At 56.3% G+C, this 14618-nt stretch overlaps 1 protein-coding gene across 15 annotated transcripts in view; it reads left to right on the top strand.

The window, feature by feature from the left end:
- Positions 1–14618, top strand: part of HDAC4 (histone deacetylase 4) — a 356755-nt gene that overhangs the window by 327795 nt on the left and 14342 nt on the right. For all 15 annotated transcript variants that reach the window (XM_054477421.2, XM_054477425.2, XM_063648197.1 and 12 more), the window contains 2 exons: positions 8742–8860; positions 10526–10659. In XM_054477421.2, coding sequence (XP_054333396.1) covers positions 8742–8860; positions 10526–10659 — 253 coding nt within the window. The remainder of the gene's footprint in view (positions 1–8741; positions 8861–10525; positions 10660–14618) is intronic.

Here is a 14618-nt window from a genome sequence, read left to right as displayed (position 1 = left end):
TCTGCTCTTCTCCCCCACTGGGGCCCCCGGGAACAATGCTTGCCTTCCAGGCAGCACCTTGTTATTCAGACCCATTGCCTGCCACGTTGCATTTTCAGGGGATCAAGCCTAAGACAAAGAAAAGATAAGAAAATTGCCCCTAATGAAATCCAGAAGCAGCCGGCACTTTCTCCTCAGGCCCAGAGACTCGTAGGAGAAAAGGGAACCTTAATTCAAACCAGTCCCAGTGCCAGACGTGGCTTTGAAGTTGCTGAGTAAAGTCTGAGCCGCTGGGGGCGGGGGCTTGTAGGGAGATGATGATGACGATGAAGATGGTGCTCCGTAACCCGTCCCTCACCTGTGCGCAGGGACACGGGGACTCTTCTGTCAGAGATGAGCGCCACATCCAGATGCTCGTGGTTCGTAGCTTAGATTCCACTGTGATATTACAAAGTTTATCAAAGATGTCTCTGAAACTGGATCTTCTCAAGCAGTAACTGTAATAGCTTCACGAATTGGCATTAGCCTTGAAATTAAGCAACTGGGCAAAGCCATTTCACTTTCCCCAACCTTTCAACTGAGACGGGAAGGCTGAGGTTCTTGAATGTTTGTTCCTTCTGTAAGCTGCGTTGCTGCCGTTGCTGGCGTTGCTGCCTTTTGTAGACAGGTGTGTTTTAGGAGTTGCGGCACCTAATGTCTGCTGTTTTCACCATTGCCGAGTGGCACCCGCTGCACTCACCACGCTGGTCCCTGGGTTTCTTGCCTGAGGAAGTCAAGGTTATGAAGAGTTTTCATACAGACTGTGCCACCTTCTTTTCTAAAAGCAATTATGTCTCTTTAAGTGCATCCAAGTATTTTCCTATGTAGAAATTTATCTGAGAAGCAAAAAGAGGCAAAAGCATACAAGCTACAGCCTCAGAGCTGAGAGAGCTCGTCCTGCGCCAGCCTTTGCTGCGCCTGCGGGGCCAGCCCTGTGAGATGCGAACAGTGGAGTCAGCACAGTGCCTTCCCTGGAGGATAGTGGGGGACCGGGAGGACAAGCTCTAGGCAGGCCCGGTAGGACCTTAGGGGACCTGCCCACCTGGGGGGCCAAGGAAGTTTCTGGAGGAGGCAAGCCCCCAGCTGAGTCCTGGAGGAATGAGCCTGGCATGGGACATTATGGGAGAAGGGCCGTCCCGAGGGAACAGAGCCTGATGGCGCAAACCCGCTCGCCTGGGCTGCATCCATGGAGCCAGACCTCGGTCCTGATGGCAGGGGCTCTGTCGGGGCCTCTCACTGTGGAATGAAGCATCACGGCCAGCTCTGCATGTTGGACAGGCCCGTCTTGTGGCAGCTTAGGTGACAGACTTGGACCTGGCAAAGAGCGTTCCAGGGTAGGATCTGGGGGCCAGTGGACAAACCCAGAAAACAGCGGCAGAGATCAGGACAGGGCCTGCACAGGCTGGAGAGGTGGGACCCTCTCAAAGAGGTTGAAGTGAAATGGGATCGAGGGGAGTAGGAGCTGCTTTTGGGGGAGAGGGCACTTGGCAAGGTCTCGAGGTACTGGCTTGGAGGAGGCTGAAGGGTGCTGGGCAGAGACCCAGCGGGAGAAGGTTCGGGTGGGGGTGGATGAGGGTTCAATGGGGATGCTTTGCTTCAGTCGATTTTCAGGAAAAAGTGAGAAAGTGTCCATCCAAGTGGGTGGTTGAAAGCATCTCCACCTAGAGGCCCCTTAGTAGGGAGAGCCAGCGAGGGGTCAGTTTGTGTGGACGATGCCCCAGGGCATTTATTGGGGCAGAACGGCAGCCGGAGACTCAAGCATGGCGTGCCAGCCCTGAGCCCAGTTCCCACGGAGTCCCCAGTGGCTTGCCAGCTGTGGGTGGCCGCAGGGCTGCAGCCTGTTGGCCCCATAAGCTCGGTTTGCTCTGAGGCTTGTGTTGACGGAGGGTGTGGTGAGTTTTGTTTAGGGTCCTAGTGGGGGAATGAACTGGAAGGTCATTTCTTTCCAGATGTTGAAACCCAGCTGTTAAGTGAATTATTGCATTTAGATGCAGTTGTGGCTTTTGAGGATGGTATGTACAGGCCGTAATTTGATGGTTTGTGGTGGTTTAGAGCTAGACGTGCCCCGTGACACAGCCCTTTGCGCAGAGCACAGCTGGGAGGCTGCATGAGCGATGGCCCTTCGAGGAAGCACAGTGGCCGGCACCCTGCCTGCTGTCCCGGTCCAGCTCTGTTCCCCTGGGAAGCCAAGGGGCGTGGCCAACACCCGCCTGCTGTTCCTACCCAACCCAGCTCTGTTCCCCTGGGAAGCCGAGGAGAGTGGCCAGCACCCGTCTGCTGTCCCAACCCAGCTCTGTCCCCCTGGGAAGCCGAGGAGAGTGGCCGGTACCCACCTGTTACTGCTATCCCAGCCCAGCTTTGTTTCCCAGGAAGCTGAGGGAAGTGGCTGGCACCCGCCTGCTACTGCTATCCCGGCCCAGCTCTGTTTCCCCGGAAGCCGAGGGGAGTGGCTGGCACCTGCCTGCTGTCCCAACCCAGCTCTGTTCCCTGGGAAGCCGAGGGGAGATGTCCTCTTCAGGCTGCAGGTGCAGGTTGGCTGATGACCGAGTGAAGGGTGCAGTGCTGTGTCGGTAACGAAGGTGCCAGAGAAGCCACATTGAGGCCACGGGAAGGGGATGCGTAGCACCCCGCGGCTTCCCACAGGACCTCCCTAAATGCAGAGGCCACCACGAGGAGAAGCCGCTGTCTCCCCTTAGCACCACGCTCCCCTCTGTACACGCCTCATGGGCACAGGCACCCTCTGGGCACCACAGTCATGGCTTCCCTGGGCTTGCCGGCCCCAGGAGTGCACCTTACAGGCATTTGTCCACCTTCTCTAAAGATCCCCTCTTTCCACCCATTTCTCCTGCCTCTTGAGCCAACGATCAGTGGACGATCAGTGGGCCGACTGCCTTGGGAAACTGCGAGCCCACCCCTCTCTCCCCTCAGGTTGCCCCAAGAAAGGCCAAAAGCGACCTCATGGAAATACTCTCCTTAAAGTCATGGCTTGAGAGGCCCACAGCAAACATCTCGATCTTATTTTTTTAGAGACTGAGTTCTTTTTTTTTTTTTTTTTGAGACGGAGTCTCATTCTGTCGCCCAGGCTGGAGTGCAGTGGTGTGATCTCGGCTCACTGCAAGCTCCGCCTGCCAGGTTCACGCCATTCTCCTGCCTCAGCCTCCTTAGTAGCTGGGACTACAGGCGCCCGCCACCACGCCCAGTTAACTTTTTGTATTTTTTAGTAGAGATGGGGTTTCACCGTGTTAGCCAGGATGGTCTCGATCTCCTGACCTCATGATCCGCCTGCCTCAGCCTCCCAAAGTGCTGGGATTACAGGTGTGAGCCACCGCGCCTGGCCGAGACTTGAGTTCTTTATTAAAAGTTTAATTCTGAGAATAAAACGTGAGTCCAGTTTCCCATTTTTTGCAGCATCTATTAAACAGGGACATTCCTTCAGCTTCCTCTTGTAGGAGGGTCGTGGAGGGTAAGCACAGCCCTGAAGACACAGGGAGTGCCATGCTCAGCTTCCTTTTTACAGGCAAAGAAGTCATGTCCCATGGAGGAGAAGGGATGTTTCTTAGTCGTGCCACAAACAGGTGCTGAAGGTGCACTCATGCACCTCGCGTTCTGACCTTATGTCTAGCAAGTGTTTGGGATCACAACCTAGAGGGTGTTAAACCCAGTAAAATGAAAATGAGTGTGTGGGCACGTGCATCCAACTGTGCCCCACGCAGCCTCACGCGTGGCCGACGTGCCAGTGCCCACGAGCCTGGACTCATCTTTCGCATTTTGTTTTGATTGGCTTTGAGGCAACGCCACACACCAAGCCTAGACACCAGAGACTCTCTTGGTATGAACTTCATTTAACGGCGATTTTCACATGACTTCTTTTTGGAGGGGGATTAGAAGAAGTAAAATAGCTCAGCAGCACTTCAAAGCGGAGAATTAAAGCCTTCACCTGCGCTCGCTGCAAAGCAGCAGTCAGAGTGCCTTGCGAAGGACACGGCGTCCGCACAAAATGCCTGTGGTTCTCATTGCAAAAAAGTCTCGGCTTTAAAATCCACACCAAAAGCATGGCTGGAAATGTGCTTTTCCGTCCAAATAAAAAGGTTTTATGACAAGAACTTTATTAAAATAATTAGAAGTGAGTCTCCTTGGGATGATGTGGACAGTTGAAAGCAGAGGGTGCCCCCCTCAGTCCTGCTGCCCGTTAGTCAGGTTGGTCAGAGTCATGGAGGAAGCCTCGGAATGTCGGTCAGGAAGGACTGTGGGGCCAGTGCCTTCCAGTGTCCAGGGCAGGGCCCTGGGTCCGGCAAGAGTCAAAGGACTCCTGGATTCCAAGGCATTCTCTCCATCCCGCCACTGACTAGACTGATTTCTCCCCTCCCAGCCCCGCGGCGGGTGTGCCGACACCAACTCCACGCACGCTCTGAGGCCAGTGCGGTGTTTCCTGTGTTGTACACCATGTTTGCAAAATTGCCGAGCTTTGTGGTGGGGTCCCAGTAGGTGAGAAGAAACCTCTCACTCTGGGACCAGAATCGCGCACAGAAGAATGTTACAGAAGTTGAATGGACAGGACCAGAGCAGAGGTTTGGGCAACTCCAGCTGGTGGGCCAAGTCCTGCCGCCTGTGCTCTTGGCACGGTGTTACCAGAACACAGGGACGCTTGCACGCCAACGCACTGTCTGTCGTGTCTTGGGCACCACAAGGGCAGCGTCATGTGGTCCTGGCAGAGACTGTGTGGCCCACAGACTGAGGTCAGGTGCCTCCTATCTGACCCGTGGCAGGAAGCTCACTGCCCCTGTCTAGATTCACATTGTTTCTTTGGCCCCTAACAATGGCCGTCGGGACACAGTTCCTGTGTCCTTGGAAAGCACTTTCTATAGCTGCTGCAGAGGCAGGTCTAGGGGAAATTGTGTGGACTGGCTTTCTTCAGAAAAAAGAACAGAAGCAGACTGCTCAGAAGCCACCCAGGGTCTCCTGTGACTCCCATCTGAGTTCCAGAAGTGAGTTTCTTGGCGGGCAAGGTGCCTAGGTGTGGATTTGATGCATGTTTGGAGGGCAGAGTTCGTCAGCACTGACTTGAGCAGGCTGAAGCCGCACAGTCCCGCGCATCACTCTTCTCCCGTCTGAGCTCGCTTATGGGACGCAGGGCACCAGGATCAGGCACCACGTGCTCCTGGCATTGAGATGGGCCCTCCCGCTGCCTCAGCGTCCCTGACGGGACTTATGACCCCTGGCCCTCTAGAGAGTAGCCCACGGGATCTTCACCTGGTGTTTTAAGCTCTTGGGGGTTGTGTCACCTCCACCACCAGAAATTAGAAGAACTTTTCAATAAGATTCTGATCTGCAGTCATCCCCGAAAAGGGATCACATTAAATTTTCAGCATTTTTGTTACTTCTGGTCAAAGTTGATACTTTCACTGACATCGGTGGGGAATTTCATTTGTAATAAAAGCTGAATGAAAATGTTTTAGGGCCAGCCCTGCTGCCGTCTGCCGTGATGTTTCTGGAAGGTCCTTGGTGGTGGGAAGGGACACTGGGCCCGGTGAGTGCATTTTTGGCTGCCCCCAGGGAGGGGCCTCTGAAAATCCATATGAAGGGAGGCACCCATCGGGTGATGCACTTGGCCCACACGCGTGTGCTGGGGAGGCCTGGGGACACAGAAGTGTGCTTCGGTGCAGGACAGGCTGGGCTGAGCAGCTCCAGGAAGTAGGCGGTGGTGAAACCCTAAAACATGGACCTTCTCCCGCAAGTGCTTGGTGAGGGGCCCCCAGAGCTCACAGCACAAGTGGGAATCGTGCAAACTAGGCTTCATGGTGGAAATACCAGGAGACTTTTAAAAGTTCGTAGAAAATGCATATTTTGAAAAAAACTGTGCATGGGTTTCAAAATGTTTCTGCACCAAAATAAATTCTCACTAACGTGTTATATCTGGACAGGATCTAGTTTGAGGCACTAAGGATAAAACATCCATTTGAAAAGAGCCCTTCTCAGAGCAACATGAATTCTGCTAAAATTGAAGCCAGAACAAACAGCAGGTTTACAGTGAAGCTTGGGTGGAAGAGTGGTGAAATCATTGATACTTTATGAAAAGTTTATGGGGACAATGCCCCAAAGAAATCAGCAGTTTACAAATGGACGACTCATTTTAAGAAGGAATGTGCAACGGTGTTGAAGATGAAGCCCACAGCACAGACCATCCACATCGATTTGTGAGGAAAAAATTCATCCAGTTCGTGCCCTAATTGTAGAGGACCCACAATTAACAGCCGAAGCAACAGTTGACACCATGGGCGTCTCAACCGGCTCAGCTTACACAACTCCGCCTGCAAAATTAAAGTTGAGCAGCCTTTCCACTCAGTGGGCACCAAAACCACCACGTCCAGATCAGCTGCCGACAGGAGCAGAGCTTTCGGTGGAAATGTTCAACAGGTGGACTCAGGGTCCTGAGAGTCGTAATAGGAGATGGAGCACGGCTTTCCCAGGACCATCCTGAAGACAAGGCACAACCACAGCACTGGCTACCGAGAGCCAGAGGTGACCCAGTCACAGCAGAAGCAGGCTGGCCAAGCAGGAATAAAGATCACGACAGCAGGTTTGGGGAATGCCCAAGGCATGTTGCCGGTTCTGAAGGACCAGAGAATGATAACATCTTATTGTGAGAGTGTTTCGAGAAAGTTCCTCAGCACTTTCACAGAAAATCACTGGGAGAGCTTCCCCCGAGAGTCTTTTTTTTTCTGAGGTGGAGTTTTGCTCTTATCAGCCAGGCTGGAGTGCAGTGGCATGATCTTGACTCACTGCAACCTCTGCCTCCTGGGTTCAAGCGATTCTCTCGCCTCAGCCTCCCGAGTAGCTGGGATTATAGGTGCATGCCACCACACCCGGCTAATTTTTGTATTTTTAGTGGAGATGGGGTTTCACCATGTTGGCCAGGCTGGTCTCGAACTCCTGACCTCAGGTGATCTGCCCACCTCAGCCTCCCAAAGTGCTGGGATTACCGGCGTGAGCCATCGTGCCCAGCACCCCTCCCTCCCCCGCCACCGAGAGTCCTTCTCCACAACAATGCTTCTGCTCACTCCTCATTAAACTAGAAAACCTTTGCAAGAGCTTTGAAGAGAAACCATTAGGCATCCACCTTCCAGTCCTGAGTTGGCTTCTTCTGGCTTCTTCTTGTTTCCTAATCTTAGAAAAACCTGTAAAGGACACTTATTTTTCTTCATTTAATGTAAAAAAAAAAAAAAGACTGCATTGACATGGTTAGATTCCCAGATTCCCAGGACGCTCAGTCCTTTTGGGAGGGACTAACTAGGCTGCAGTCACCGTTGGAAAAGTGTCTCGGACTTGATGGAGCTTGAGAAACAAAGTTTATATTTTTAATCTTTTAATTCAATTTTTCTACGAACTTTTTGAAGCCCCTTTTTAAAGGTTCCACTTCTGTTCCACTGTCCTCACCTGCACAGGCTCCTTGCACCTGGGCCATCATTGCAGGAAGACACCAGATCACCTTTCTCATGAGGTCCTTGCTGTCCCCCAGGAAAGGGAGGCCATGATTCTGCTCCCATCACCCACAGAGGGAGTGAAGAAGACTTTGAAAGTCAGTGGGGGTGATTAACTCAGAATCGAAGGTGGCAGCCTAAATGAGACATGAAACTGCTGAACTTCCCCACTCACGGAGAGCACACGCATGGATTCATAGCACATGCTGATAAGATCATTAGACTATAGACTGATAAGTTCTTTTGTGTTAAGGAGTGCTTTTTCCCCTTTCCAAATAGAATATTTTCCTTATTTCCCTAATATAATTTAAAGAATTTCTCAGTGGTTCTGTCTTTTCCAGTGAATTCTCTTACATTTGTCATCAGTGTTCCCTTTAAAGATTCTTAAGTGTCTTAATTGTGTTGTAATTCCCTTACACCTGTGTGTGTTGGTGTTCTAGGGTGAGTAAGGAACACGTGGGCTCCCCCAGCAGGGCTGGCAAGGGCTCTCCGCCCTCTTGGCCACACGCAGTCCCAGCACTAGGGGCAGTGGGTGACTGCACGTGTCTTCAGTGGGAGCTGTGGAAAGTGCATTATCGCAGCAAGGGCAGCCTGCTGGGGCGAGTGGAGCTGACCCAGTCTCAGAAGAGAGGATGGGCAGGGAGGACCTGGCGTGGGAGGACCGGGACAGAGAGGATGGGGCAGGGGCAGGGGCAGGGCCAGGGAGGGTGGGTGCGGGGCCAGGGAGGGGTGTTAGTGGGACAGGGAGCTGGCTTCACTCCCCCAGGTTAATGCAGCTTGTGCCATGGGGGTTACAGAAATATGCAGAAAACAGCATACCAAGAAACACCGATGCTCTCACTCTCACTAAGCAAGCGTAGTGGGGCTCGCTGGCTTGCACCGTGACTCACTCTCACTAAGCAAGCGTAGTGGGGCTCGCGGGCTTGCACCGTGACTCACTCTCACTAAGCAAGCGTAGTGGGGCTCGCGGGCTTGCACCGTGACTCACTCTCACTAAGCAAGCGTAGTGGGGCTCGCTGGCTTGCACTTTGAAGATGTGAAATGAGCCTGGATCACACGTGGGTTGATTCCCTTCTAATTAAGCGTGGTCGCCAGATTCCAGCCTGCTGTGTGGAGCCCTCAGCCCACCAGTGGCCGAGGGGGTGCAGGGCAGGCATTATCAATGCCAGAGGGAACCTTGGGGTTTTGTGACTGTCCCGTCCTCCTCTCAGCTGACCCAGTAACGCCTTCTCCTGTCCTTTGCAGAACGGTGGTCATGCCAATCGCCAGCGAGTTTGCCCCGGACGTGGTGCTGGTGTCATCAGGCTTCGATGCTGTGGAGGGCCACCCCACACCTCTCGGGGGCTACAACCTCTCCGCCAGATGTAAGTGGTTCTGCGCATGACCGAGGAGCCGGCTCTGCTCATGTCCATGATCCGCTGTGTTCCATGTGTCAGGTCTCCTTTTTAATAACGAGATAAGGAAAGGCACCTTTTTACTAATGACCAAGGTCCTCACCGTACTGGGAACCAGTCCATTTGGGAGGCCCCAGAGAGCCCAGAGTGGGCAGCGGGAGCTCAGATGCAGGCACCTCGGGCACTCTTTGCCCAGGAAGGGCCTAGGGCACACGAGGCTCCCTCTCTGGGATGCGGGTGCCCAGGGACCTGCAGGCCACCTCCAGGGGCAGGTCCTGGTCCCACCAAGAGCTGAGATGTGCCCTGTGCAGGCAGTGCCCCTTGGAACTGTAAAGGGAAGTTGCTGGGAGCACAGTCGAGTTCAGAGTTGGATGAGGGAGCCCAGGATGTGTGTGTCCTCTCAGGAGGATGTGTGTGTCCTCTCAGGATCAGTGTTAGGGGCCATGCTGTCAGGATGGGAGGAGGGACTGCCCAGCAGTGCTCCCACTGTGCCTCAGCAACTCACAAGGAGATGAAAACCTCCTGGCGTCAGCGCTTGGTGCACACAAAGGCCTGGCCACCTCCCCCACCCTGGAGTCCCCGAGGATCCTGGAGAGCCTCCTGAGGCCCAAGCATCCTGCAGCCTTGGTCCTAGCCCTGGTGATGCCCTCAAGGCCCAGCGTCCACAGTGTACGGCCCTCCCCACTCCTGTCGGCACAGGCGGCCAAGGAGGGGCCCGTCTCTCAGGTCCTTGCGTGGGGAGGGTATGGCTCACCCAGGAGACCTGAGGTGGCCCTCAGTGGCCGTGCTCCCGTGGGGCCTCGCACAGTCCACCTGCCCCCAGGCTGTGCAGCCTAGTGGCCAGCAAAGTGACCAGACAGAGGGCAAAGAGCTTCCACTGTGCCCAACGCCTCACAGCACCTGGCCCAGAGCACGCGGCCACCACATCCTCAGCTTCCTCCTCAGTCCGCACAGCTGCCTCGAAGCCCCTGTCACTGTTTCCATCAGATGGGATGAACCGAGGCTTTGGGAAGTTACAGCCTCGCCAGCCCATGATCGGGGCCACTAATCAGCGGCGCGTGGTTCCCGGCTCTCTAATCAGCGCTGGCCTGGCCTGGCTGAGGGTGGTGATTACCCTCATCCACCAGGCATTCCCTCCCGGGGTGAGTGATGTGGGTGCAGTGGCGGGACTGTGGCTCCTGATCAAAGCCAGACGCTTAGACCTGGATGTGGGAGAACGCTTCAGGAGCACATGCAGCCTGTGCACATGTGTACGCATACATGTTCAGAGCATGTCAGATAACCAGAGCCTGTTGGGCCATGGCCACAAGAGCATGGCCATAGCCCCTCTGCGGGGGCCGAAGGGCAGGTGGCCTACAGCCTCTGGGTGGGGCTGGCTGCCCTCGTCCCCTAGAGCAGATGATTTGCTGATTAAAAATCAAAGCATTGAAGCCATAATTCCTACTCTGAAACAGATCAAAGAGGAAATCCAAAGCCGAAACTCTTCAGCGAATTTATTAAACGAAACCCGGCCCGGCCATGTGTCTCGACACTCCAGCCCCCGGGTCTTCTTACGAAGCCGTGGGACGCTTTTCTGGGCTGCGCTGGCTGCGGCCCTCCCCCGTTCACACTGCAGTCTCCCGTTTCCCATTGCAGGCTTCGGGTACCTGACGAAGCAGCTGATGGGCCTGGCTGGCGGCCGGATCGTCCTGGCCCTCGAGGGAGGCCACGACCTGACCGCCATTTGCGACGCCTCCGAAGCATGTGTTTCTGCCTTGCTGGGAAATGAGGTACGAAGACCCCAGAGACCCCACGGGATGCTCCACACTGACAGGCTCGGGGTTGTGGCCTGGCTACCTGAGAGCCCCAGAGCGTGAAAGCCAGTGGGTCTCTGACCATGTGGATGCTTGCAGCTCCGCCTTGCACCTGCCCCGCACCCCTGCATAGCTCTAAATGTGGCAGAACTGTGATGATGGCTGGAAGAGGTGCAGGGGGCAGGACTGGAAGGAGCCCTTTTGTCGTGAGAAGATGGCTCAGTGTCCTCTGCGGTGCGACTGCACCCTTTCAGTTCAGGGTCCCTCTCTCCATTACGTGGAGCACAGTGTGACCAGAGGTTTTCTTTTTCTTTCTCTCTTCATTTCCTCTGTGGACAGTCAGCTTCTCTAGGGAATCCTCATGTGGGTTTCGGTCAGTGGCCCCGAGGCAGGCTGGGGCTCTTCTGCCCAGCAGGCCTGTCTGCTACTCTGAGCCCCCAGGGACAGGGCTCCCTGCTGTGTCCCTACCAACACCGCCAGAGGGAGTCAGAGACGCTGTGGTCTGTACAGCCGGGCCTCCGAGGCCTGGGCAGAGAAAAAGAACGTTCCAAGGGCTCGGGGTGAGAGCGCCACCTGCAGCGTTCCATTCCAGTGTGACGCTGGGGCCCGGGCCTCCCTGCTCCCAGCATGGCCTCCACCAGGCGTGGGCCAGCGAGGTTGGGGGAGGAGGTGGTGCCACAGCTACCGATGTCATATCCACCTCCAGGAGTGTCTGAAGTGTGTGACACAAAGTGGAGGGGTACCTTTCATTCTGAGTTTCCCACACCTGCTCTTCCTGAGCCTCTGAACCCGTCCACAGGCTTTTGGGTGTGAGTCCACATCCCCAAGACATGACTCAGTCGGTGGCTCCCCCACGCAGAGCTCTGCCTGGCTGCCTGCGCTGGGTGTCCAGTGCAGGTCCTGAGAACAGCCAGCTGGCGCGTGGGGGACTCGAGGGCCATGTGTCCGGATCACTTGACCACAGGAAGTAGAGAGCAGGGCAGTGCCTGAGGCTCCAGCACACCAGATGCAGAGGCCTTGCCAGGGGGCAGGATGGGAGTCTGCCTCCTGTGCCCTCTGGGACTGCCCTCCCCAGCCCGGCAGTCCTGAGGACAGTCTCAGTAGAGTCAGGGTGACAGGGCACTTAGTGGGGGTGTCCTGGTGCTCAGCGGTTTGCAGGAAACCTGCATTTTCACCCCCATTTGATGCTCAGCCCCACTCTGGGGGGCTTCTCTAGAAGCAGCATCCTCATTTTCAGCTCAAGGAAAAGGCAGCACTCTACCATCCGACCTCACCTGTCTTTATAAAAAAATCTCCCCAGTCCCTTACGTTTGGGGAACCAGTGGGGCAGCAGCTCAGATGCCCTCGGGTCAGTGCTGGCTTTTGCATGCCCGTGGGTGCTCCAGACTGAGGCGCTGGTCCCAGGCCCTCTGTTCACCAGACGGGCGGTCACACACTCACAGGTGCCCTGCACGCCCCTGGGCTCTGGTGTCTGATGGCTCCTACTGACAGGCGGTCTGGCCTGGCATTGGGAGGCAGGCAGAGGGGCAGCAGGGACTGCAGCCATCCCAGGACACTCTGTGCAAGCCTCCCCCGATGGAAAGCCAGCCCTGCTCACTCCAGGACGGTCCGGGTGCCGTGCAACTAAGCACAGCGCCCAGAGGCACTCGACGTCACGAGCGGTGGGAAAATGTCAGGCCGCACAGGAGGCCACGGACCCCTGTAGTTAAGCATGGCGCTCGCGGGGTCTGGTGTGCAGGCATCGTTCGCATTGTTCTGGAAAATGCAGAGGGAGGGTCCGCTCTCTGGCCTGCTGTCTGTCTGTGAGTGGCCTCAGCATGCGCAGTGGGCCTCGAGGTGGCCAGCACACAGGGCGCCTCGCAGAGGACACCTCCTGCACATGGGTGTGGGTGCTGGAATTCTCGTTGTGAGCGTTAGAACAAAAGGGCGTCTTCTTCCCAGTGCAAACCCCATTATGAGAGGAACCCCACTGGTCACAGCCACTTCCCACCTCCACCACCTCTGCCGTCTGTCCCTGGGAAGCAGGCTGCTTTTCAAACGGTTGGTAACCTACTGCTAACTGGGTGCTGCTTTAGCCCAGGAAGCTGCGCGTTGCTGACCTGGGTCTGCTTGTGAGAGCAGGGTCTTATTGTGAGCAGTCAAGACCCCCACCTTCCTAGGGCCCCAGGCCGCTGCAGCACCAGAACCTTCCTCCCTCCCCTTCTGTTGAGGCCGATGTGAGGGGCAGCATCAGAGACGGCGGAGGCAGGACCTGGGACTGCAGGTCCTGCCTCCAGCCAGGGGCGTCCCAGTCAGGGGTCCCCCCCTGCACCAGAAGTGGGAGCAGCACGCGGCATCCTCCAGGCCCCTCCCCACCCCCTCAGCAGCCTGCGCTGGAAGTGGGAGCAGCACACGGCATCCTCCAGGCCCCTCCCCACCCCCTCAGCAGCCTGCGCTGGAAGTGGGAGCAGCACAGGGCATCCTCCGGGCCCCTCCCCACCCCCTCAGCAGGCCTGCTGCCATGGCTTTCCCAGAAAGGCCAGCACTGTAATCCTAAATTTTGAAAGATTCACTCTGAGACAAACCTGCTTTATTTTACAGGAAAGGTCTCATTCAGACACAGGCCTGAAGGCCAAGCACACCAGCAATATCTCCAGGTGACACAAACTGCCTGGCACAGCAAGTGGGGCTTTTCCAGGCCTGGGAAGCCGGGGCGGTGCGCGTCAGCTGTGTGTTCCTCCAGCCCTTGCCATTAGAGGGAGAGAGGCAGCTTCCTTAGAACCTGCAAGACTCTGTCTCTCTGCAGTGACTCCTGATCTAAGGGCCATGGGTGAGGCCTGCAGATTATCGGCGGGGCTCAGTGCCTTGACCTGGTGACCATATGCAGCCGCTGAGGGAGGCCCAGGACCAGCAGCACTGAGCCTCGGCTCACCCAAAGGCTGCCATGGGGCCTTGACCCAGACTTGGGAAGCCAGGGAGCTGGCAGTCAGGGAAGTGAGCACTGGCCAGCAGTCTCCCAGACAGGAGGGAGGTTCGGTGGCTTGAGGAAGTAGAGGAGACCAAGGGCAGGGTGACCCTGGGGGTCAGTGAGAGCCCAGAGGTGCAGGCACCTCACGGGAGGATAGTTGGGCTCTCGCAGAGGGTGTGGGGGAGGCTGGGCTGGCCAAGCCAAGAGCACAAGGCAGAAGGGGAAAGGGGAGAGAGGGACCCATGGCCAGGCCTGAGGTGGTCTGTTGGGCCCCACTGGAGCCCCTGGATCTTCTGAGGGGTGGGTGCATACGTCCCCTTGCACACCTCCACCGACAGCTGACAGTGCTGCCTTAAAGACCAGGGCCAGCCGGGCGCGGTGGCTCGCGCCTATAATCCCAGCACTTTGGGAGGCCGAGGCGGGCGGATCACGAGGTCAGGAGATCGAGACCATCCTGGCTAACATGGTGAAACCCGTCTCTACTAAAAATACAAAAAAAAAAATTAGCCGGGCTTGGTGGCGGGCGCCTGTAGTCCCAGCTACTCGGGAGGCTGAGGCAGGAGAATGGCGTGAACCCGGGAGGCGGAGCTTGCAGTGAGCCGAGATCGCGCCACTGCACTCCAGCCTGGGTGACAGCAAGACTCCGTCTCAACAAAAAAAAAAAAGAAAAAAAAAAGACTGCAGGGCCACGGCCCAGCTTGGGAGGATGGGGGATGGGAACGGTGCCATGACCCACTACAGAGCAAGACCCCTGGGTGCGTGACCCCGGCCGGGACAGCAGACCTGGAGTATGCGAGACCCCATGTGTGCCAAGCCCCAAGGACACAAGACTTAGCCGGAGGAGCGACAGCAGGTGATGGCCAAGGTCAGGCCTTGAGTGGGGGGTCAGGACCTTGCATCACCAAGGGGAGCCCCTTGAGACCTGCAGCCTGGACCATCGCAGGGGCCTGCGCCAGCCAGAGGGATGCTGAGAGGGGACATGGGCAGT

This window comes from Pongo pygmaeus, chromosome 11 (genome assembly GCF_028885625.2).
Source record: "Pongo pygmaeus isolate AG05252 chromosome 11, NHGRI_mPonPyg2-v2.0_pri, whole genome shotgun sequence".
NCBI lineage: Eukaryota > Metazoa > Chordata > Mammalia > Primates > Hominidae > Pongo > Pongo pygmaeus.
Note: the sequence above shows the minus strand (reverse complement) of the source record. Positions and strands in the feature narration are given on the sequence as shown.